General features: G+C 39.6%; 4 protein-coding genes across 7 annotated transcripts in view; 2 read left to right on the top strand and 2 right to left on the bottom strand.

The window, feature by feature from the left end:
- Positions 1-4,187: 4,187 nt before the first annotated feature.
- tpp1 (tripeptidyl peptidase I) lies at positions 4,188-10,987 on the top strand. Its single transcript, XM_041060252.1, has 13 exons — positions 4,188-4,249; positions 4,710-4,784; positions 5,228-5,367; positions 5,611-5,761; positions 6,216-6,337; positions 6,494-6,663; positions 6,789-6,987; positions 7,175-7,363; positions 7,965-8,037; positions 8,265-8,385; positions 8,472-8,633; positions 8,801-8,926; positions 9,126-10,987. The coding sequence occupies exons 1-13, from the start codon at positions 4,245-4,247 to the stop codon at positions 9,264-9,266; spliced, it is 1,674 nt and encodes a 557-aa protein (XP_040916186.1). The 5' UTR covers positions 4,188-4,244; the 3' UTR covers positions 9,267-10,987.
- Positions 10,988-11,459: 472 nt separating this feature from the next.
- Positions 11,460-15,085, bottom strand: yy1a (YY1 transcription factor a). The gene is made up of 5 exons (XM_041060253.1): positions 14,472-15,085; positions 13,190-13,340; positions 12,886-12,946; positions 12,484-12,642; positions 11,460-12,294 (listed from the first exon to the last, which is right to left on the bottom strand). Exons 1-5 carry the CDS (start codon positions 14,968-14,970, stop codon positions 12,112-12,114), a joined length of 1,053 nt encoding a protein of 350 aa, XP_040916187.1. The 5' UTR covers positions 14,971-15,085; the 3' UTR covers positions 11,460-12,111.
- A 707-nt stretch (positions 15,086-15,792) lies between these two features.
- Positions 15,793-21,769, top strand: degs2 (delta(4)-desaturase, sphingolipid 2). Its single transcript, XM_041060383.1, has 3 exons — positions 15,793-15,938; positions 18,844-19,586; positions 20,307-21,769. Exons 1-3 carry the CDS (start codon positions 15,857-15,859, stop codon positions 20,448-20,450), a joined length of 969 nt encoding a protein of 322 aa, XP_040916317.1. The 5' UTR covers positions 15,793-15,856; the 3' UTR covers positions 20,451-21,769.
- A 288-nt stretch (positions 21,770-22,057) lies between these two features.
- Positions 22,058-24,964, bottom strand: part of evla (Enah/Vasp-like a) — a 33,257-nt gene continuing 30,350 nt past the window's right edge. For all 4 annotated transcript variants that reach the window (XM_041060380.1, XM_041060379.1, XM_041060381.1 and 1 more), the window contains 7 exons: positions 24,828-24,943; positions 24,551-24,578; positions 24,116-24,158; positions 23,927-23,987; positions 23,792-23,849; positions 23,604-23,661; positions 22,058-23,405 (listed from right to left, as the gene is read on the bottom strand). In XM_041060380.1, coding sequence (XP_040916314.1) covers positions 23,368-23,405; positions 23,604-23,661; positions 23,792-23,849; positions 23,927-23,987; positions 24,116-24,158; positions 24,551-24,578; positions 24,828-24,943 — 402 coding nt within the window. In that variant the 3' untranslated portion in view covers positions 22,058-23,367. The remainder of the gene's footprint in view (positions 23,406-23,603; positions 23,662-23,791; positions 23,850-23,926; positions 23,988-24,115; positions 24,159-24,550; positions 24,579-24,827; positions 24,944-24,964) is intronic.

Genomic DNA, 24,964 nt, shown 5'->3' with positions numbered 1-24,964 from the left:
CAAAAAAGTCATATTTTAGTAAGACCTCAAAATTCCATAAAAAATGTAATAAGGCTGTAAGGCTTCAAAATATTCTAAAAAGCGTCATTTTTTAGTAAGACCTCAAAAAAATAATAAAACATCAGTATATCATGGCTTCAAAGTCGGCCAAAGAAAGTCATACTTTAGAACAGCTACAAAATGTCATAAAAAAGTCATAGTATAGATGGCTTCAAAATTGGCTAACAAAAGTCATACTTTAGTATGGCCTCAAAATGTCAAAAAAAAAAACATCATAGTATAGTAACGCTTCAGAATTTGTAAAAAAAAAAAAAAAAATTTTTTTGGACCTCAAAATGTCATAAAAAACGTCATAGTATAGTAAGGCGTTTTTTTCGGGCAAAAAAAGTCAAAAAATTTTTTGACCTCAAAATGCCATAAAAAACGTCATAGTATAGTAAGGCATCAAAATCGGCCAAAAAAAGTCAAAAATTGTTTTGACCTCAAAATGTCATAAAAACAGTCATAGTATAGTAAGGCGTCAAATCGGCCAAAAAAAGTCAACATTTTTTTTGGTCTCAAAATGTCATAAAAAACGTCATTGTATAGTAAGGCGTCAAAATACGCTAAAAAAAGTCAAAATTTTTTTGGACCTCAAAATGTCATAAAAAACGTCATAGTATAGTAAGGCGTCAAAATCGGCCAAAAAAAGTCTAAATTTTTTTTGGCCTCAAAATGTCATAAAAAACGTCATAGTATAGTATGGCGTTTCTTTCGGGCAAAAAAAGTCAAAATTTTTTTGGACCTCAAAATGTCATAAAAAACGTCATAGTATAGTATGGCGTTTTTTTCGGGCAAAAAAAGTCTAAATTTTTTTGGACCTCAAAATGTCATAAAAAACGTCATAGTATAGTATGGCGTCAAAATCGGCCAAAAAAAGTCAAAATTTTTTTGGACCTCAAAATGTCATAAAAAACGTCATAGTATAGTATGGCGTTTTTTTCGGGCAAAAAAAGTCTAAATTTTTTTGGACCTCAAAATGTCATAAAAAACGTCATCGTATAGTAAGGCGTCAAAATCGGCCAAAAAAAGTCAAAAATTGTTTTGACCTCAAAATGTCATAAAAACAGTCATAGTATAGTAAGGCGTCAAATCGGCCAAAAAAAGTCAACATTTTTTTTGGTCTCAAAATGTCATAAAAAACGTCATCGTATAGTAAGGCGTCAAAATCGGCCAAAAAAAGTCAAAATTTTTTTTGACCTCAAAATGTCATAAAAAACGTCATAGTATAGTAAGGCGTCAAAATCGGCCAAAAAAAGTCAACATTTTTTTTGGTCTCAAAATGTCATAAAAAACGTCATAGTATAGTAAGGCGTCAAAATCGGCCAAAAAAAGTCACAATTTTTTTTGGCCTCAAAATGTCATAAAAACAGTCATAGTATAGTAAGGTGTCAAAATCGGCCTAAAAAAGTCAAATTTTTTCTTGACCTCAAAATGTGCCAAAAACATCATAGTATAGTAAGACGTCAAAATCGGCCAAAAAAAGTCAAAATTTTTTTTGACCTCAAAATGTCATAAAAACAGTCATAGTATAGTAAGGCGTCAAAATCACCCAAAAAAAGTCAAAAATTTTTTTGGCCTCAAAATGTCATAAAAAACGTCATAGTATAGTAAGGCGTCAAAATCGGCCTAAAAAAGTCAAATTTTTTTTTGACCTCAAAATGTGTCAAAAACGTCATAGTATAGTAAGGCGTCAAAATATGCCAAAAAAGTCATATTTTAGTAAGACCTCAAAATTCCATAAAAAATGTCATAAGGCTGTAAGGCTTCAAAATATTCTAAAAAGCGTCATTTTTTAGTAAGACCTCAAAAAAATAATAAAACATCAGTATATCATGGCTTCAAAGTCGGCCAAAGAAAGTCATACTTTAGAACAGCTACAAAATGTCATAAAAAGTCATAGTATAGATGGCTTCAAAATTGGCTAACAAAAGTCATACTTTAGTATGGCCTCAAAATGTCAAAAAAAAAAAAAACATCATAGTATAGTAACGCTTCAGAATTTGTAAAAAAAAAAAAAAGTCATACTTTAATAGAGCCTCAAAATGTCATAAGAAAAGGTCAAAAACAGTCTTACTTTAAAACAGACTCAAAATATGCCAAAATATGTCATAGCATAACAAAATCGGCCACAAAAGTCATACTTTAAAATGGCCTCAAAATGTCATAAAAGAGATCATGGTATAGTCAGGCTTCAAAATTGGCCAAAAAAAGTCATACTTTAGAGCGGCCTCAAAATATAACAAAAAAACATCATAGTATAGTAAGGCTTCAAAATAGGCCAAAAAATACTTTAGAATGTCCTCAAAATGTTAAGTTCCTAAGTAGATTAAGTATGTGGGAGAAACAAAACATTTCAAATGTATCAGATTATGTCCTCTCCTCTCTCCTGCTCTTCTCCCCAGAGAAGCACAGCAGTATACAGCAACAGAAAAGACATGGGCCCCTCCCAGCAGGGGGAGCTACAAGTGTGTCATCAAATGAGCATATAAATCAGTTGAGAATTTGAAGGTCATTCTGACTGTAAAGTTTGTTCAACATTGGATGAAGGATGAGGGAGATACGGGCACAAATACATCCATTTTCTGTGTTGGTGAATGGTCAATTTCATGGCGGCACCACGGCCACACCGTGTACCTTTGACGAAAGCTTTTGATAACTTTTACTCATCGCTGTCTTCTCACCCATGAGACATTTCAAATGTATCAGATTATGTCCCTAAGAGGACTTCATTAAAATACAATGTGTGGAATGTGGAAAATAGGGCTAAAACTATTGCATACAGCCAGTAGGTGGCGCTATGACTGTATTATCATATTAGCATATCAATCGGTTCAGAATCACATGCTCATCATGCCTGATTTTTTTCATCCACATTGGATGAAGTATGTGGGAGATACAACCACAATTATATCCATTTCCTGTGTGTAGGCGAAGGATCAAGTTCGTGGCGGCGCCACGGGTAGATTGTGTAACCCACACCAAAACTTGATAACTTTTTGTCCTTCATGCCTTAAGATTCAACATAAATTTTCAGCCAGATCAGACCAGTCCTCTTGGACAAGTTTGTTAAAGTACGGCTAGTCCAAAACGCCAAATGGTGGCATTTTTCCAAAATGGTGGACTTCCTGTACATCGTAGAATTTTCCTCCAAGAGACTTTTTTTCTTGTATTGAAGAGATCTATCTGTGTACCAAATTTCATGTCTGTAGGCCTCACGGGGGCTGAGTTCACATTCCAGGGGGCGCTGTTGAGCTGAGTGACCATGCCCAATTGTACTAAAATGGTGCCCTGTGGCAAGACTTGTAGGAGATTATAGGTTTCATGGCGGAATATTAGCCAGAATGGATGATAAGGGCGAAAAACCCAAAATCCTCATTTTCACAAATCAGAGGGTGAGTTTGCGGCGGTGCTCCCCCCACATTGTGTAACGTAGACAAAAGCTTTTGATAACTTTTGGACAATAGTGTCTTAAGAGCAACATGACAAGATTTCAGCTCCATCCGATGATTTCCCCTCCCTTAATTAAAAAAAAAAAAGAACTAGGTGCCACTAGGTGGCACTGTGATGATATCATCATATTAGCATATCAATCTGTTCAGAATCACATGCTCATCATGCCTGAATTCATGCCTGACATATACTTCATCCACATTGGATGAAGTATGAGATACAGACACAAATACATCCATTTCCTGTGTGTTGGCGAAGGGTCATTTTCATTGCATGTGCTTCCTGTACATCCTGGAATTTTTCTCCAAGAGGCTTTTTTTCTCGTCTCGACGCGATGCATCTGTGTACCGATTTTCAAGTCCGTAGGTCTTACGGTGAATATTTTCACACTCTAGGGGGCGCTGCAGAGTCGTTTGGCCCTTTCGCATGGACAGTGTCAAACGAATTTTTGTCGGGGGACAATTTTGGGCAAAGTTTGGTGACGTTTTGAGCACGTTCAGGGGGTCAAATTAGCCAACAAGGCAGCGGAAGAAAAATAAAAGAGGAGAATAATAATTATCCCTTCAGTTACAATAGGGTTTCGCACGAATTTCGTGCTCGGGCCCCAATTAGGCCCGCGTTAATGGGACTTTTGAAAAACAAAAGTCAGGGTCGTTGATCACATGAAAACATGTCACGTGACCGCTGCGCCTACAAGCGCCTCCCCAGCAGACACAGATGAATGTAGTGTTAGAGCCGAGGACACCAAGAACATGCTGTGAGTGCTTTTAAATAACTATAAAGTTATCGTTTCTTCTGGTCATACGGGGGAAAGAAAGTAGTCAGATAACGTTAACTCTTCTAACGTGACCGGTGCCTTAACGCACGTTGTGTTTTTTTTTTTCACCGCTTGTGATGACCTAGATAAAGAGCTGCTGCTAACAGGGCAGGTTAAAGTGCTCACACGACGGTAAAACTGCTGGAAATAACATTAACAAAACCGTGCCTTCTTTGTTTTTAAGCGCCGAGAAAGCAAACCATTTTATCCGTGCCTACGTGTTAAGAAATGGGTTTAATTTAACCTGCTTAGTCAAACTGAGACTTTGGTTTCGTATCTAACTCTGAAATAATACACCGAAATAAGGATGTTTGGAATATATCCGGCTACATATACGTGTATTTAAACGTCTGCACATGTAAATTTGATTCTGTAATGTTTTGTTTTCTCTTCCCCACAGACTGACCTTCTCCATCTCCTTGTTATTCAGCTCTTTGGTCTGGAGTGGATACCTGGAATATGACCAAGATGTCTTGTGAGCAAACTGAATCGTGAAGCTATTTCCTTATGTCTGAGTCACTTAGTAATTCATACATGTCTTTGTTTGAAAGACATTTTGAAAGTCAAGCCGCATGGGCTTTTTTTTCGTAGATACAGACCAGTCTCGACCACCCAAACGGATTTCCCTTTTCATATAAACCTATATGAAAGGGGAAATCATTGAATGCATTGTGTATGGCAGCCTATTTATCTGTTAGGCGGGAGCTGTCTGCTCAGGTTTGGGCTCTAGGACTTGTAATGACTGCAATTAATTTTTAGTTTTTGAAACTTACGTTTTTGAAATCCCTGTAAAGATCTCATGAGCTGCAGGACAGAATGGCATAAATTTAGGAAATTTCTGGGGTTTTATTTTGTTTGTTTGGTCAAAATGATCCTGTTAATGGGATTTTTGAAAATTTTGCATTTGTGTTTCTTCAGGATACCAGAAGACTGGGCTCATGTTGGTCGGGTTGATCCTACAGAGGAGCTGGAGTTGACCTTTGCCCTGAAGCAGCAGAACGTTGACCTGCTGGAGGAAAAACTCAGATTGGTGTCTGACCCTGACTCAGCTCAGTATGGTAGGGTGTGGTCTAGTTACTGCTGGCTGACCTTAAGCAACCCTAAAAAATGCTCACTGGTGTTTGGGTTTGTCCTGTCCTTCATAATGTGCAACATTTCACATGAATATTAACTTAAAATGAACTTGCTCTGACATGACAGTTTAAAAACAGCATTAACTGCTGAAACAAAAGCCTTCTCTCAGTGTTAACTTGTTTACATACTACAAACACACTGACAGAGGTCTGTTTCGTCCTCCACAGGTAAACATCTCACCCTGGAGGAAGTAGCCTCCCTCGTGCGTCCGTCTGAACTGACCCACAAGGTGGTGCGTCACTGGCTGCAGAGTCATGGGATTACAAGCTGCCTGATGGTTCGCACTCAGGATTTTTTACAGTGCACCATGACTGCAGAGTAAGCATATCTTTTTTGGCAACATTTTTTTCTGCTTACTTAACACCAAGTTTCACTTGCTCTTGACACAGTTACAAGAAAAAAAGGTACTTTTTCTGCTTTAGCTCCCTCTGTGTGTAAATCATGCAAAGACAATGCTCTTATCTTGTGAGGTAGTTCCTCTTTCTGTGGTTTTTGGTTGAAATCAAACTAACGCTCTGCTGCAGGCTTCTGCAATTTATTAAATCTAGCTTAGTGGAATGTAATAAAAACAGCACCTTACCCAAATCTCCAAGCATTGTTAACACTGTTTAACTTAGGCACTAGGAGTATATTTGACTTACTTAGAGTTATATCAAGCCAGTGAGTTTTTTTAACACACATACTTGGAATAACACGTTTGTATATTCATGACGTAGGAGTAAATGTGTACATATTTAAGCTGTGATGCTTTTTGTCTGGTTTGTGTATTAAGGGTCGCAGAGACGCTGCTTCCAGGAAGCAGGTTCCACCGTTACGTAAGGGGTGGACAGTCTCTAGTAAGGTCTTCAGCTCCGTACTCTGTTCATGATGATGTTCACCAGCACCTTGACTTTGGTGAGCATAACGTCTTTACCTATAAATTGTTTGTCATTTCTAATTTTTGTAAATTCATATTAAGATGTCTTATTATTAAGGGCTAACATCACTGGATGGAATATTATTTTTCTTCTTTTAACCCTAACCCCTAACCCTAACCCTTTTGTTCCACAGTTGGAGGGCTTCATCGCCTCCCTCCCAAAGGTCAAGAGCTCAGTAAAGAACAAAAGCAGCCAAAGGAAGGGGTGCACCTGGGAGTGACTCCTTCCATCTTGAGGGCCCGCTATAACCTGACAGCAGCTGATGTGGGAACAGCTCAGAACAACAGCCAGGCTGTAGCTCAAGTATGACCCTCTCATAATCAGCTCTTAATAAAGCGCTGTAAAACATGTAAACATTAGTTCAGACGCTTTACACTCACAACAGCTTGGGGTACTTTCTCACTGTATTTATCTCTTTTATCTCTTAGTTCTTGGAGCAGTACTATCACCCCGCAGACCTGGCTGAGTTCATGAGCATGTTCGGCGGGAGCTTCCAGCATCGGTCTCAGGTGGATCGTGTTGTAGGCACTCAGGGAGGAGGAAGGGCCGGTATTGAGGCCAGTCTGGATATAGAGTACATCATGAGCACAGGGGCAAACATCTCCACTTGGGTCTTCACCAACCCAGGTTTGTAGGAGAGAAGGAAAAAAAATATATATATCAAAGTTGGTTCACATAATGTCATGAAGCAATAAGAGAGTAAGGAAGAACATTTGCTGTAATTAGGCATAGTTTTGACTCATTGTCACATTCTGACCTCCTATATTTCAGCTCTATAAAAAAAACACACTCACATTTCCTCATTCCCCGTCAGGCCGTCATGAGTCCCAGGAACCTTTCCTCCAGTGGATGGTTCTGCTCAGCAACATGTCTGACCTGCCCTGGGTTCACACAATCAGCTACGGAGATGATGAAGACAGTCTGTCTACTGCCTACATGATGCGCATCAACACAGAGTTTATGAAGGCTGGCGTCAGGGGCATCTCTTTGCTTTTTGCGTCTGGTCAGTTTTTTGGAGGCTGTGGGGGGAAGGGGGGGGTATGCAAACACCTTGGACTCGTAGCACACAGAGAACGTTTATAAACGACAGTTAATTCGTGACAGCAACAAAACACGGCAATGAGCTAACAAAGCATTCATTTGTCCACATGTAAAGATTGTGATTGTCTCGTGTTCTGGTTGAACCTTTCATGCACTTGTTCAGATCAGTTACAAACAGATTCCTGTTTTCAGTGGTACTGGACTCTGTACTGTGATACTTCAACAAAAGGGGAACTGTAAGCTGTAATTTTTGTAGCAGCCAGAGAGAGAGAGAGAGAGAGAGAGAGAGAGAGAGAGAGCTAATGTTAAAGAACTGAGACAGCCTCAGTCTCTTTGGCAACATGTCAACTGAATGCAGCTTTGCTCCATTCTTACTGTCATTAGCTCACTTGAAACTTAAAGAAAAACCCATGACAGCATTGTGGCATAGGAAAAACTTGTTTATGTTACCTTTGTCGTAACTTACAACAGTGCTTGAAAGGCTCCCAGTTGTCAGTAAGATATGCTGCTTGATTACCTGTTACATCATGTTTTAATCTTGCTGATCTTGTTTTCATGTTCAGGTGACAGTGGTGCTGGCTGCAGACATTTGGGTAAAGATCAAAACACCTTCAGGCCCAGTTTCCCAGCTTCAAGGTGACACATTAACCCCATTTCTTAAAGTAAAACTGTTTCTGTACTTCTATGGCATAGGACTTGACCTCTGTATGAGTTATAGTAGTGATATTGCAATCTACAAAGATCCCAGTACTTTCTATAAAACACGTTACATAGAAAGTTTTAGAAATTTAAAAACTTTCGCTTGTAAAATCTTAAGGAAAAGAACCAAACATCTAACGCTCTATGCCATTTCTTGTTTCCAGCCCATATGTTACTACAGTGGGAGGAACCTCATTCAAGAACCCATTTAAGGTCTCATATGAAGTCACAGATTACATCAGTGGAGGAGGGTTCAGCAACGTCTTCAAGATGCCTGACTACCAGGTGATAATAAAATTCGACCATCAGCTCTTTTAATGCCCAGTTATTGCAAACAGTGTCATATGTGTTGTGTATTTGTGTTCCCACAGGTCAGTGCAGTGCAGGGGTATCTGAAGACTGTAGCCGCAACCCTTCCTCCTCAGTCATATTACAATATCAGCGGCAGGGCCTATCCAGACATGGCCGCCCTGTCTGATAATTACTGGGTGGTCAGCAACAGAGTGCCTGTCCCCTGGGTGTCTGGGACCTCGGTAAAGCACATCAGACTTGATTACACCTTTTGACAAACTGACAGATTAAAGGGATACAACCATAACAAAAATTGTTTTCATAAGTTCAAAAGTAACTCAATTTAACTGATGTATATTGAGAGGGAAAAAGCAATACATTAATTATGCTTTATCAAATCACCCCCCAGGCGTCAACCCCTGTGGTCGGAGGCATGCTGTCTCTCATCAATGATCATCGGCTGCTGAAGGGCCTGCCCGCCCTGGGCTTCCTCAACCCTCGCCTCTACAAGCTCAAGGGACAGGCCCTATTTGATGTAAGTCAAGCTGTTACTTTACTGAACTCACATTTTGTTTGGAAAAACCCAAGACAGTTTTTCCATTTTATTTGCTACAGTAATAAGAGGAAGCAAAGTAAATTTGCTCATTCAATGAGGCATTTTGTTAAGATGGCAAATGGAAACCCTTTTGCAACACATTTTGTTTTCATGATCTGTTATGCTTTCCTGTTTCCAGGTGACTGAAGGCTGTCACCTGGGCTGTCTGGACGAGCAGGTTCAGGGGAAAGGCTTCTGTGCTGCACTGTCGTGGGACCCTGTTACAGGCTGGGGGACACCAAACTTCCCTGCACTACTGGCTGTCCTGCTTGCTGAGTGAACACCTGCAGTTCACAAGAGCAGGTATACCACACACATTCAAACACTTGACCAGGTGCCTGATGCCAAAGACTGCATGGTGCAATGGGGGTGGAAACGATGCCTACACTTCAGATTTATGCTTCTTTGTTTTTCTTACACGTTCATTTGAGATTGAAACGCTGAATTATTCAAGTCTACAGGAATGTTTTTATGTTATTATCACTTCTATCAACTTAAGGATACACAACTCTTTTATCAGCATATTTTCTTCAGGGGTGGTGGTAATTTGGATTTTTTTTTAATACTACACTGCAGTTGCCTGTTTTTGCTATTGAGCACATTTACACTGACCCAGATATTCTCTGTGGATCTCTGAAACAAACTTACAGGTAGATGGGGGTTCAAACTAATCTTATGCTTTAAAGCACCAGTGTGTAGGATTCAGTGGGATCTATTGGGAGAAATGTAATATTCAGAAGTATGTTTTCATTGTTACATAATAACCTGAAACTAAGAATCATTGAGTTTTTGTTGCCTTAGAATCAACCCTTCATATTTACGTAGGCAGCTGGTCAGACAAACCAAACATTAGCTCTAGAGAGGGCCTCTCATGTTAAATTCATGTCACAAGATCAGTGGTTCTCAAACTCTGGTTTTGGCATGGATGACGAAATATGGAATTAAAGTAAGTTGAAAGATTATGGTTTATGTAGGAAAAATAAGAGTTTGTTTTCTGAAGGAGTGGGGCACATTCACAGCAATGGGATGTGGATATACTTGTAGCTATGCATAAAGACAAAACATAAAATAATGCTGAAATACACACATCTTTAACTTTTAGATACTTTGGCCTATTTTACTTTTTTTTTCCAGTAAGACAGCATTATATGTTAGATGTCAATCAAAAATCAGCATACTGGATGCAATCATTTCACCAGATCAAGGAATTTAGCATATGACTAGACACGTTTTTGGTTTGTGGTAAAACTGAGATGGCCATAATGTAATGTTTTGCCACACTACTGCAGGGGTGAACTAGGTACAAATGTCATCATTTAACAATAAACAGATCTGCATGAAGTTCTAAAAATGTTACTCTTGTATTTGCAATATAATGGGAACATACTTTGCTACTTAAGATTAACAGGACATTTTTAAAACTTGATTTTACTTTGGTTGTTTGCTTTATGGCTACGAACTAACCAAAATGCACTGTAATATGTGGGTTAAAATGATTCAGCAGTTCTACCCACCAGCTTTGTTGCACTAGTTTATTATCTTTTAGCCATGGAAATCCTCAAATTAGATGTATTCAATGTGAGAAAGATCGCCTATGCTGTGTTTTTCTGTGAATTTATTAAAGTTGGATTTTTAATTGGAAATGTCTGTTGATTGCTCAGGATTATCAGTCAAGAAAAGTGTGCGTGAAACCTGATCTAGATGGTACGCTTTCTGTACCAGGTAGATACCTGAAGAATAAGTACAAAATCTCTGTGAACAGATGGCATTAAAAGGAAACCTTAAATTTACAATGCAAATTCTGATGTTCGCTCGAGTTTCTACTGTGTTGTCTCATGTCAGGCAGAGAGAATGAGTAATGTGTTCAAACTCATTGTGACAAACTATGTTCCAGTTGTAAGATGCCACTTTGAAGCTGCTAAATTCAAGTTTTAAAATGTGATTAAAATTATAATAATTGTGTATATGCAGTATGCTGATGAATTAAAGAACCATACTTTGTTTCGCTTTCTTATTCCATTTTCCATTTTACCAAAAGAGGATTTGTGAAGTACTTCTTCAAACTGCTGATGGTAATACTGGTAACACATTCTGTCAACATTTAACTGCACATATGAATTTCTTACTAAGCTGCAAAACATCTACCTTTAAAACACTATTTACATTGTCCCACTGAAAGTATTAAACAACTAGGTTAATGTCAAGAACGGCCTCAGATTTGTTTAAAATGTTACATTCTTTTTGCATATAAAGGACTTCTGAAAAGGAAATGTCCCCATATCCCAGTAACACTTCCACAATAGTTAGTAGTCACCTGAGTTGCTTTATTATTTACCGTCTTTGGAGCAGCTCTGGGTTTTGTGTCCAAATGGCATTGTTATTAAAATAACTGAACATTATTATTAACATAATGTGAATTATTGTTTGAGTCTTAATTGTGACAGGACAAATGACACTTTTTGTACTGGTAATGCATGGGAAAAAAAAACATTTTTAATCAGTGATCACTATTTGAAAATACATGGCTATCTACACGATTCTGATATTGCGTTGTACAAAATGAAAATATGCAAAGACCACCCAATCTGCCCTTGAAACACACTTACATGAAGGGGAAGGTAAAACAAATTTTGAAACATGGACAGTCTTACTACATACATTACCACAGAGCTTATGTCAAACAGTGTACAATATGCACACTTGGGGAGTACAAAATTGAAAAGGTGTCATTGCTGAGGATCAATGCAAATTTGACCTATTTTGCAAAGATTTTTAACCGGCTGTGTTAAGGTATAAATAAGTTTTTAGGTGCAGATCCATGAACTTACATCTTCACAAGAAGAAACTGTAAATTGTTCCATCCAGGTAGCACTAAAGTTGGGTAGGAGGCCTGAGGGAGTTGGGGTTTTCACGAGTTCCTTGTTCAAACCCTCCATATGTATATCAAAAAGTTTGAGAAAAATTAATTTCTCTGTTTAAATCTTTATCTAGAGACGGTACAAAGGGGGCTTCTTATCTCACAATAAAGCAGACCACGGGGCATTAGTTTGTCAAGGAGAGGAGATACAGGTCAGATCCTCCGGTGTATGCTTGCGTTGTTGTTGTTACCTTGGTTCAGGGCTGATTCACTGATTGTTTTTGGCTTTGGCGTGTGTCAGGATGTGAGACTTCAGGTTGGTTGACTGGGCAAATTTTTTGTTGCAGCCGTCAAAGGGACACACGTACGGGCGGTCTCCAGTGTGAATACGCACATGTGTGCGCAAGTTAAAGTCCAGAGAGAACCGCTTGCCACAGCCCTCAAATGTGCACTGGAGACGAGAGAGACTGAATTAGCACTGCTGTATGTGTAAGTTTTCCTCAAACATAAACCCAAAAATATTTAGATTTGCATAAGTGCAATGACAATATATATACATATACATATATATATGTATATGTGTGTGTGTGTGCGCGCAAAGTTTGAAATTAAATGTCACTCAACAAGTGAAGGAACTGACCTGGAAAGGTTTCTCTCCTGTGTGTACGAGTTGATGCCTCTTCAGTTTTGAACTCTCCACGAAGGCTTTGCCACACTCTGCACAGACGTGCACGCGAGGCCCATGGGTGTGTAAGTGCTTCCTCATTGCCGAGTTGTCCCTGAACATCTTGGTGCATCCCTGAGAGAGAGAGAAACAAGATGATGCTAATCATTGGGGACATGTTCACTTGACAGTGTAGTTTTCAAGACAGAATCGGGTCAGTGTAGGATGCTGAAATGTTCCTTATACTAATGAAACAAATACCTACATGATCTCAAGAAGGTAATGCCAATAATAAACACAGCTGAGTAAACTGCTGTTTTATGTATTTAACCCGCATCTTTAACAGTACTCTACAAACATAACACTGACAGCACTCACTTTGTGCGGACAGGCTATCGTCCTGGGTGCATCGTCTTCTTTTACTTTTCTTGGCTTCATTCTGCAAAAGAAGTAAAACTTTACATCACTGAAGACAGCTGACACATCTGTCCACATTACTGAATTAAACATGTGGGAAGGGCAACAGAATCATTTGATTTCATCTTACATTCAATACTGTGTTTCACACTAAGAAAGCTGAGTCTGCAGTGTTACCACATGCTATTGCATTGCTTTGCTCACTTGTTTTGGTATGCCCCTTCATTTTGCTTGGGTTAACATGATCATCAATAATACCACTAACCTTGCAAACTCAGCCAGCTGTTTGGGGTCTGACAGGTCGATGCCTGGGATGCCCCCTGGAGGCAGCTTCTTCCCTGTCATATACTCTGAATAATCTGGAGGTGAGTTTTCTCCTGTGATTTGCTCCTCATGGTCTATGTCCTTCTTGTCATCTGAATGAGAGGAACAGATCAGTCACCAGAACATGTGGAAAGAACGAATTAAAGCCATTTACAGTTTATCACATCTCACCCAGCACTTCCTGTCACACACTATTGTCACTAATTTACTACTAAGAAAAAAAAAAAAGAAAATCACATTCTTTTGCTGGATAAGGTCATTTATAAACAGTACACTGACAGTACATCTGGTGTATTAGGTAGCTAAAATATTTCTAAAAGTCTTGTAGTATTTAAAGACACGTTGTAGCCCACCGTGTCATGGTGCTTTTTTTAACAAGAGAAATTAAGAAAATATAGTATAATTCATAACTTTTAAATATTAGGGTGAAAAGAGTTGGGTGATTCATATTTTGTCATGTGCTTTTTTTCGATAAGTCCCCCGTAAATTATCTGTTAATATTACGCTCCTGAGGCTAAAATGTCGCAAGAAGATTCACGCTGCCATGTTTACAAAAATGCCCACGTATTATATCCACAAATAAGTTACAAATGTCCAAAGCGGTCACCGGAAATAAAATGCAGAAGTTGAAATTTGTTATTTACTGGTCACATTTGAAACGGCACAATGTTTTATGTAGCCACAATTATACATGTATACCTCTCCTAAACTAATACATGTTTCCATCGCTGATGCACAGCCCCAACAATGTGAGAACTACTACTTTTGAACACAGGATCTAGTTCGCTTGTGTTAATTACACTAAGTAAACAACATGAATTCATATGTTGCGTTTAAAGCCTCGGAAATGTAATGTATGAGCGGTTCCTGAACGCACCACATCCCCTGTTACAGTTGAACTGAACTGCGCCACAGCGGCCTAACGGAGCCAGCTGCACTAGCTCCCACTCTCGCCGCCATCTTCGTCGGCCAAATAAACGCCATTTTTTCGGGCCGCCATACTTTCTAGACCGGGGAAATATGGCGGCGCCCATCGACACATAAAACATGGCTTCCCATAAAAACAAAAACATTTCAAATGGGGTTTAAGTGTCTCAAAGTTGGGAAATAGTTCCCACTTTAGCGGTGGACAAGGCCCCAACTGGGCCCCGTCACACGGCACACACGCTGAGAACAAAGCGAGGGACCAGCTTGCAGGAATTCACTCCGGACTCTGAACTTACCCGATGCCCACATAGTGACGGAAAACTCCCCCTCCAAAGTCTTTATCTGGACCTGCTTCTGTTCCCATTTTCGGCCCATTTCTCCCCCGCTCAAGTAGCTCTTTTTGCCCGCTTTCTTTCCGCTTCCAGCCTTCTTCATCCGGCCTGTCGACGAGCTTTTCCCGGCGACAGTAACCAGAGTCTGTTCGATATAGTCCTCCTCCACGGCGGGCACTGGGATGAGGATTTGGTCCTCGAAACCGTCATCAGTGTGCAGTTCAGAGTCGTCCTCGCCCACCACCTCTTCTCTTGTTTGCACCAAAATCACCTCCTGGTGCGGGTGAATCGAGTTCGGATCATCCGTGTCAAGAGGCTGTAAGGCGATCATGGGCTGGTGTTCACCGTCGTCTCCAACAACTGTTGTTTCGATTGTCTCTACTTCAATTTCGTGCAGTTCCACTATTTCGGCTGGCATTTCTGAGCCATCAGTTTCTATGTACAGGGTGTCCCCCGATGCCATGCTAAATTTTGTATTTCCTTCTACTTATGTGATATTTTTCCCACTCTAGCTTTCCCTTCTGTCTACTGTCAGCCTTCCTCCTCCCTCTCCGACAACAACTCCACTCTACTGCACTCTCGTCGCCACAACGCTCCAGTTATGAAGTCTCGCGTGATTTTGGGACAAAAAAAAAAAGTCTTGTTAAAATGAGGAACATTACCTTCGTCTTAATCAAAGTGGAATAAATGTAAATGTATGTGTTGTTAATTGTTTTATGGGAAAAATAAAAAAATGCACCAGACCATATTAATCATAGTATGTACTAATGCCTCAAAATAATATATCAATGAGCACAAACCAATGCACCTGAATCTTGATCAGCAACAACAAATTTAAAAAGTTAAATTCAAAAGTTTTATTCCTGAATAAGGTGCATATTTTGCAAAAATAATTTACCAGACTCAAATCCAACATGTTAATATTGCTGGTTTTGACTGAACAAGAATAAAAACAAAACCCGGAGATATTTTATCTGTGTTGCAAATCACTACACTCCCTGCCCAGTCTTACAGAGTTTGCAGAGAGACACCAAACATTTGTGAATGTTAACCAACTAACAGTTCGTATACTGTATTTGTGCTTGTGGCACCACTGCAGTAATTTATAGTGAAATAATGTAAGGATGCAGCTGTCCACATCTTGGACAGCATTCCCTGGAGGCTAGCATACATTTCAACAGTCGCACAGCCTTCTTTGTCCCTCCCTCTGCTCGGGGGTGGGGCTTTGTGGTCACACCTTACACCTTCACCCTGCAACCTGTGCGAGTGGGTGTGCCCCGATACTGTGAAGGCTTCATGACACACATAACGCCACAGAGCCAGTTGCCTGATACTTACAAAGGAAAGTCATGGGGAAGACAGGTGGAAGAGGCGACTTTGAATGGGTCTACAATGACCAGCCGCACACTTCGAGAAGAAAAGAAATACTAGGTAAGAAATGATAGAAAACAAAAAGCTGTGTCACTGAAAGAACTGTTGAGTTACATATGTGGTCAGTTTGTGAAATAAGTTGAAGCGTGCGGGTTTTTTTTCCCTGCCTATAAGCTACTCATAAAATCGTAGCCGGTTAAACCTGTTTACTAGTTGTTGCTTAACGAACCATCAGTCAACAGTGGATGCAGGGTAAGTGTTGAAACTTATATCCCAGTAAAGATAACACACTGTGAAATAATTAACTTACACAATGTGTGTTGGCTACGTGTTTTTTTTAACGTAGAAGTAGAAATATTCTTTTGAAACAGCGAGTCATAAGATATGAATTAATTTGCAATTGAGTGCACATGGATGAAAGACAAATGTATGGCATAAAGTCTATGAAGTTCCAGATACATTTTTTCAAGCATATTACATTTAGCAGCGTTTCTCACATTGCTTCCTCTCACAGTTGACTTAAACGTGAGGCTGCATTATTTACACTATTTTCATGACATGTTGCAAGCAAAAGTCATTTCTTAGAAGGACTGTAGATATCAGCAGCAAAGACAGGTGATGAACTTAGTCACTCATGGGAGAGATTCCTCCCTTGTCAGAGGCATGATGTTAAAGGGTAGATACTGAGATATCTATGACAGGAATGGTGTGTTTCAGTCTCTATCTCGGGACTATTAAATGCCTGAAGATTATTTAGTTTTGCTTGAAGAACGCACAGAAGGCGTCAACCTGTGTAAACCAGTCTGGCCCTCGTCATCTCTTTCTCTGACTTGTATTGATAGCAGGTGCAGCTGACAATGCCTCTGGGCTTGCTAGGTAAGAAGACACATTACCTGCTCATGATAAACACAGGTACAATGGTATGCATGAAGTGAGAAGAGAGGCTTTGTTAGAGTCTGGGAGGATCCCTGAAAGAATAACCTTCATTCACACTAAATCGCCTCAAACCACATCTGCTATCATTAGTGTATTAATGTGAGAAAATATTTCTCTGAACCTTGTCTTTAATTTATCATCCCTCATACTTTCCTACTTTTTCAAGGATATGAAATCTGTATGAAAAACAGTCATCTTTGATTATTTGATATTTTAGCTTAACAAACTCTAAACCTGTTGATGTATATTTGATACTGGCTTCGTTCAGCAGTCGCATGGTTGTTCTGGTGTGAAAGAAGGGTCTGGAAGGTGATGGGTTGTTTGACACCACTGAGCCTTGAATTATTAAAGCGTTTTGTTTTAATCATCCTCTGCCCTGCCCTGGTGGGAGACGCAGAGGGATGTGAATGTCAGAGGTCATTGTCCCTCATTTCCTCTCACATCATTGTGTGGGATATTTTGAGTAACGACTGGGTTTGTGAATTGAATGGTTTGTTGTTTGGCAGGGCTGAAGTCTAGTGTAGGTGTAGGCTCAACTCTCATGTTATAAACTTTATGTTATTCTGTGCGTTCAAAGAACATCAACGCATGCTGTAGCTTTTGAGGTCACAGCAATGATTGATAACTGGGACTGCATGACGATTCATCATTTTCAGCAGTTTCAGAAAGGCTTTGGTCTGAACAATGCATGATTTAACTGTCACTATGATTCGCACCATGCAGTTGAATCTCAGATCATTGTTAGATGAAACCTGAAGCTGTTTGAAACCTTATACAGGGGAAATATCTGACAGTAAGGCCCGTCAGGTACAGTAAATGAAGTGACTTGGTGTCTCTATGACGCAGTGGATTTGAAATCCAGTGATGGCTGCACAGCTTGTTCTGTGCTGTGTCTTTAAACAGTTTAAACAGTTTCTTTTATGATGTCTGGTTATTGATTTAACTTTATGCCCCGTGAGTGGGCTATAACACCACAACCTGAGAAAGTGTAGCCTATAAATTTGTCTACAAATAGCATGAGGAAATGACACATTGTAGGTGAGTTCACATCATAATACGGCAGATTTACAAAAGAACATGTCCTGAGAATGATGTTGGAACAGCCTGTTGATAAATTATTGTTTTAAAATGAGTGACCTGAGGGAGTGGTAGGGAATGCCCTTTGGCTAAACTTTAACTGAATAAAGAGGATTTGGTCATTAAAGGGGAGACCTACAAGAGCGACTGAATCCAGGCTCTGATATGTTTAACCTTTTAGTTACCAAGGTGCACCCAGTTTGCATAGGAATATTCACCAAGTGAGCTGAAAGCAGGCTATATTTGCATATGCCATCACCTGATGGTGGAAGTAGTTCTTGCCTCTGATGCATGATGGGACATGCTCCGGCAGCACGCTGATGAATCTGGCCAACCTACTCCCCATTTACTTGAACCAAATCTGTTAACTAGCTATAAGGTGGGGCCGATGTAACAACCTGTATGTCCTAATGAGTAGAATATGTTTTAAAGGTCTTATGAAACAAACATAGCCCTTTTTGTGGTACTCAATGTTTGTGAACCACTCCCGTGTATCTCCCTGAGTTTCATGTCCCTCAGCAAAACAACACCTCTGCCAATTAAAACTGACTTTTGGCAGCAGGCTCTTCCCAGGAGACATGCTCAACTGTGTTCTTTGGGATATACAACATGACACAGTGATGTGTGTGAGATCAACCAAATGACTATGAATTAGTCCTAGCAAACAACTTTTGCTGCTGGATTCAGGACAGATGAAAACTTTCTTTACATCCTACATACTTATTTTAAAAATTATATTAATTGCTTACAGTCTTTTCTCTTTATCTACCATTTCCATCCACTGTTTTTTTTTCGATTGGTTCCCTTTATTATCCTCTACTTCTCGATTCCTTGCTTTTTTTCCTGAACATTTAGTCCTTTATTGTTCTGACTACTTCCTCTCTTTCCTACAATCTCCTAACCTTTGGCCATGTCCATTTTCATCCTTCTTTCTTTCTTCCTCTTTCCATAGCCAAATACCCAGAGATCAAGTCTCTAATGGGTCCAGACCCCCAGCTGAAGTGGGTGGTATCAGGCATGGTCCTAACCCAGCTCCTGGCCTGCTATCTGGTTCGCGACCTCTCCTGGAAGTGGATTTTCTTCTGGGCTTACGCCTTCGGAGGCTGCATTAACCACTCCCTGACTCTGGCTATCCACGACATCTCTCACAACGTAGCCTTTGGCAACAAGCTGGCAAAGTGGAACCGCTGGTTTGCAATGTGGGCCAACCTGCCCATCGGGCTGCCCTATTCTGCCTCTTTCAAGAAGTACCACATCGACCACCATCGGTATCTGGGAGGCGACCAGCTGGATGTTGACATCCCTACAGACTTTGAGGGATGGTTCTTCTGCACCCCAGCCAGGAAGGTCCTGTGGCTTTTCCTCCAGCCGTTTTTCTACGCCCTGCGCCCACTGGTGGTCAATCCAAAGCCAGTGTGTCAGCTGGAGATCCAGAACGCAGTAGTTCAGCTCACAGTAGATTTAATTATCTACTATCTATGGGGCTTGAAGCCCATTGTTTACCTCATTGCTGGATCTATCCTGTGTATGGGACTGCACCCTATCTCTGGACATTTCATAGCTGAGCATTACATGTTCCTGAAAGGACACGAGACATATTCTTACTATGGACCACTGAACTGGATCACCTTCAATGTCGGGTATCACATGGAGCACCATGACTTCCCCAGTATACCTGGCAGTAAACTACCTCAGGTGAGATTGTGTTACTGTGATAAATCATGGCTAAATATTCAACAGGTAAACTCTGGACTTGAGTCATTTTTTCCGAGACTACTATTAGTTGAATGGCAGAGAACTAGGACGGTTACAACACTTACACCTCTTCCAGGCGTTGGCAGATAAGACAGGCCTCTCCTGTCTTTCAGAATCTAAACAAAAGGTATTATCAAATGCCACATGTCACATTTTTTTTTATCAAATGCAAATATTTATCAGATGAAAGACACAGGTTTTGTAACTGATTAACTGCTGCCTCTCTAGCACCACTGGAACATGAAGAGATTCATAGTGAGATGCCTGCTGTTTTACTCAGCTGACAATGACTCTAATGAAACTAATCCAGTTTGTTTGGAAATTCTTTTTTTGATGAGCTATTTTTTTTGCTCTTGACAGAGGAAATATTGCCCTCTTTGTTTAGAAGAATCTGATTTTGAACAGTCAAGTAGTAAATTTACAGGATTTTTCAGGGTGAAATTTCTGCTTCTGATTGTCTTAGTGAAAGCAAGTGCCATCTTGGATTAGACCTGTGTCTGTACAAAGTCTCTGAGGTGCTTCTTACATTTTGCATTTATGCAAATGCCACATGTCACATTTAGATGTCAGATATGCATGTCTGATTTGCATTCTTATTCTTTTCTAAGCTCTCAGTCTCACTAATTTCTGTTTATTTATTTATCTGGTTGTTGTTGGCAGGTCAAGCAAATCGCAGCAGAGTATTATGACTCCCTTCCTCAACACACTTCCTGGACCCGGGTATTATGGGACTTTGTGTTTGATGACAGCATTGGCCCCTACGCCAGGATCAAACGGGAGTACAAGCTAAGCAAGCAAGAATAGATGTGTGACTTATTATATGTCCCATTAAAAAGGAATGTGAATTTCAGTAGTTAGAAACCTATGGACCACTACGAAATGTCATATTCACTAGTTTAAATGTTTGGTTTTTCCATGTAGTGTGTAGTTGTCACTCTATCTACACTTTAGAATGTGGCAGACAGTCCCATCTTAAATAAGTCCTGTACTTGAGTTACTATATGGAAAATAAATATGCACATAGCAGTTGGATACATACAATTTATGGAAATGGGAATTCAGCATGTACAGCTAGATGGTTTCTTTGGCCCATTATTTACTCATGCATCTATTACTCCTATAAATAGATGTCCCGTTGTTGTGACATTGACAATGACATTTTCTTGTACACAGAAGATGCTGAGAAGGGCAAAATGATGATGATAATTGTATAATAATAGTATTCTGTGATAGTATTTGGTATAAACATCCTCATTTCTTACAAGACAAAGGTCACATGCATTCTCATGAGGTTTTACAGAGCTGTCACTACCTCTGTAGATTTCCTTCCTGCCTGTGAGCATTACGTCAGGCCTCTTAAGAATTTCTGAATGTGAGAATCAAGGCACACAAAGCCTCTTAGATTACCTAATGCAATTTCACATCCATTGCGCAGAACAGTGCTGAAGTGGAAAATGAGCATTGAAACTTACCCTTTTAGTAAGAAGAGCCTTTTCTTCAGTGACGCCTCATTCTGCTTGCTTGCCGCTCCATTGTGCTGTAAACAGTTCGATTATATCTACAGGGAGTGGACAAAATAACAGGATCAACATACAATGCAAAAATGGCTTTTTTTTCCTATGATGTGAATATCCACGGCACTGCAAGAAAACGTACTACAAAGTTACAAATAGGCTATGTTGCCTGAATTGATGATGCAGCCGGTACAAAATCCTAAATTATATGTAATGAGGTGAGGAAAAAAGCCTATGAAATCACAGCAAGAAAACTGCATTAGCAAAAAGTGGTGGTCACAAGCAGACCTTGACCTTCGCTCTATGAAAGTCTCTTAACAACACTACAAACTACCACAAATCAACACTGACTACTGAATAAAAACCTTACATACTTCCCCAATTTAGTGTTTACTGCAGGGCTGTTATGTTTCTGTTATTTTGTCCACCCACTGTATATACAACTCAATCTATGTGTTGTGATTAATAACTGTTATCTTTGTTGTTTCTATTTAAATGATTGTATAACTGTTTTTTTATAATATAAAAAAACAGTTTTTTATAATATAAAAAAACAGTGAAAGATCTGCATAAGAAGATACTACTATAAAGAATATAAGTTTTGGTTGATTTGTCATTTCCTGTTTGATTTCTTTGGTAACCAGATGTGGCCTTCTGACATACCATAAACACAAGTGAACAAACACACACAGCAGGATTTTGCGTAGATGGTTGACACGTCTATTTTTTTTTTTTTTTTTTTGAATGAATTTACTTCCAGCTTTTAAATCAGAAAGTAGTTGAGAGCGGACAGAGTGGATAGAATGCAACAACCGATAATCAACCAAATCCTTCCTGCAAAGACACATTTAGCTACCATCACATAGGCCTACCATTCACTTTCTGCACATTCTTATCTAGGTAAGATTTGCATATTGCCAGAGCAACCCCATTTATTTTTTTTCACATTGCTACCATTATCAAGTTCAACATCTCATATATAGACAGGGGAGTCTTCATGGAAACAAACCACTATAATAAATGTACCACCGTTTGTAATTTTTTTTTTTTTCCTTTTTTTTTGGTCAAACCAAATGAAAAACTAATTCATAAAGATGGGGGTTTCATGCATACTTGGTAGGTTCACAAAGCATAGGATGACTAATAGATAGTACTACGTTGGTTTATATCTTGGTAAAACCAGGTGGCACATTTACAGTTATCGGCCTGTTTTGTGAATAATCCCCAAGTTTCAATGATCTCACACATCTGAACAGGTAGAGAGAAACGTGTACCTCGGTCACACTGGAGTTGTAGAGCAAGAGTGTGTTCTTTGATTATATGCCAGAAAAAAAAATCTTTTGCTCATTTGTAATGTGTTATGCTTTGAATGAGGAGGAAAGAGGTAATTTCAGTGGCTAACTGTAGCTCAAACATTAACATGTTTTCCATCATGTCTGGAGAGAAAGGGTTAGACACACAACACCAGTATGAACAAGGTCATAAAAAGCCTGTTTTTTTTTTCCTTTTTTTTTTCTTTTTAAATACGCCAGTTGAGGGCAGGTGAGTCTGCAGCACCAGTTTGCCCATATTGTGCTTGTTATCATCAAATAGTTAGGGATAAACTAAACAAACAAAAAAGAATGATAGAAAATATAAAAGGCTGACATAAATGGTGTGCAAGATTCCTTTTTCCTTCTATAATAGCAATAAAATACTCATTGTCATCAACAGCATCATCATTATCACCACAGTTTTTAAATAATAAAACAGTAAAAACTTAGAAAACAAAAATATTTTCCTCTTAAGAACTTGGACTGAACAGAGAACAAAGAGTTGCAACTGGGCTGACTGAGTCTATAGGTGCACAGAGAGGACCACAACACCAAACTCAGCACGAATGTTCGTCCATCCCTCAATTTTAATTTATTTCTCATCCTCTGCTTAGTTCATCAGTCCTTTAATCTTTCTATACCCATCCATTTTTATTTCTTCTGCCCTTCTTTCTCATTAATCCCTTCTCTCTTATCTCGTTTTTTTCTTCTCTTCCATTTTCGCTGTCCAGCAGACTCAAATGTTGGCACAACATCTCTGCAACTTGCACCATGGCATCGCGAGGTCACAGAAACATTGAGAGAACATTCCTTGGTCCTCATGTCTGTGCATCTGCATGTCCATCCTCCTCCAGCTCCTCTTCTCGCTCTCCTCCTACTGTTGCTCAGATGAGATTAGGATGTACTGATTCTGCCGATTTCTTGTCTGATGGCTGCAAGAAAACGAATGCAACATTTAAGAGAAGGAAACTTTCTGCAGAAAAATGTCTCTCGCTTGCTCTCTCAAGCTTTTTAAGGTTAGAATTCAAGCATTTTTTTATTGCCAGTGTGTTGTAAAAACTAGTGTGGTGAAAAGATTAAAGATTAAACATGCTGTGCTACTGGATATTGCAGTAAACTGCACTGCTTACCGTTAATGATTTCATCTTTCACCTTATGCAACTCACGTACAACTTCATCCAAAATTTCCTGCAAAAAGAGACCTGCTTGTAAGTTTCTGTTCAATAGCACAGGGTGTTTAAAATCGTTACAAGTCTACAAAGCACAAAACCCCAAAAAATCACTTACATAAGAAAACACAGTAAAGAATTATACTAACCTGTTTCATCCTGTCAAACTCTGTGTCTGATTCACTAGTGCTGCCAATGGGTCTCACTCTGCAACACAAAACAAGAATATTATTTGGAGTTTGCATATTTGAAAGGTGGTGCGCTGCTGTTAAACTTAAGCAGACCTGGACACCAGTGAGGACTTTTCGGCAGAGTTGGATCGCTCCCATGGCTTCTTCACAGCATCTAGAGAGGGGGAAAGAATAATTCTGAACTCTGGTCTATAATGTAGAGTAGAAGAAATCTTAAGACATGAAGCTTTATAATGCAATAGGTATGTAACACAATGATCTGGGGAGAAAATGGGTCTATACCTGTCGAGTTCTGCTGACCTGGCCCCCGACCACTAGAGTCATCCTGCAGGAAAGAGAACAAAGGGATGATCATTCTCTTCTCAACCTGCTTTGCTATAAGTTTCCAAAACAGGTTAAATTTCTACTGACAAAGATCAATATTCTTGGAACTTAGTCGCTTTGTTGTCAAGAGTTAGATGAGAACACTGATACCACACTCCTGTCTACATGCTAAATATAAAGCCACCACCAAACTGGCTAGCTCAGCGCAAACACTCAGTTTTATGTCATGTGTTGGACTATTTCTGGTCACTGCGCACCACCCCCACCCCCCAGAGTCAAATTTTACCGACTAACATGAGAATGGTAACAATTTTCTTATCTAGCTCTTCGCAATAAATTAAATTCATGTATTCCCCAAAATGATGAACTACTGCTTTAAGGCACAAAACTTACTTCATCAGGTTTCTCTGAAGCCTTCCGTCTGTGAGAGGGTGGAATGAGGACATGAGCAACAGTGAGATACACATAAAGACAATTCAGTAACTAGTATTGAAAGTTTGTGACCAACATTAAATACTAGTGCAAGGGCTTATTTCCTTTTTTAGATAAACATTTACGACAAGGAAAACAGAACCAGGAAGACCAACGGGTACAGAACAGGCTGAGAGAACAGGTATTTCTTTGTGTTTGTCTGCGTGATTAAGGGAAAGGTGAAGTGTGAGTGGTTAACCTGCGTGCTAGTAAGGCATTCATCTCCTGCATCAGTCCCTCCCCACCACCACCACTGCCACCACTAGATCGGTTGGAGTCACTTTTGCCACCAGACCCGGGCGGACTGCTCTCATCCTGAGGGACACATTTTAAAAT

Source organism: Toxotes jaculatrix, chromosome 17 (assembly GCF_017976425.1).
Source record: "Toxotes jaculatrix isolate fToxJac2 chromosome 17, fToxJac2.pri, whole genome shotgun sequence".
Classification (NCBI taxonomy): Eukaryota; Metazoa; Chordata; class Actinopteri; family Toxotidae; genus Toxotes; species Toxotes jaculatrix.
Note: the sequence above shows the minus strand (reverse complement) of the source record. Positions and strands in the feature narration are given on the sequence as shown.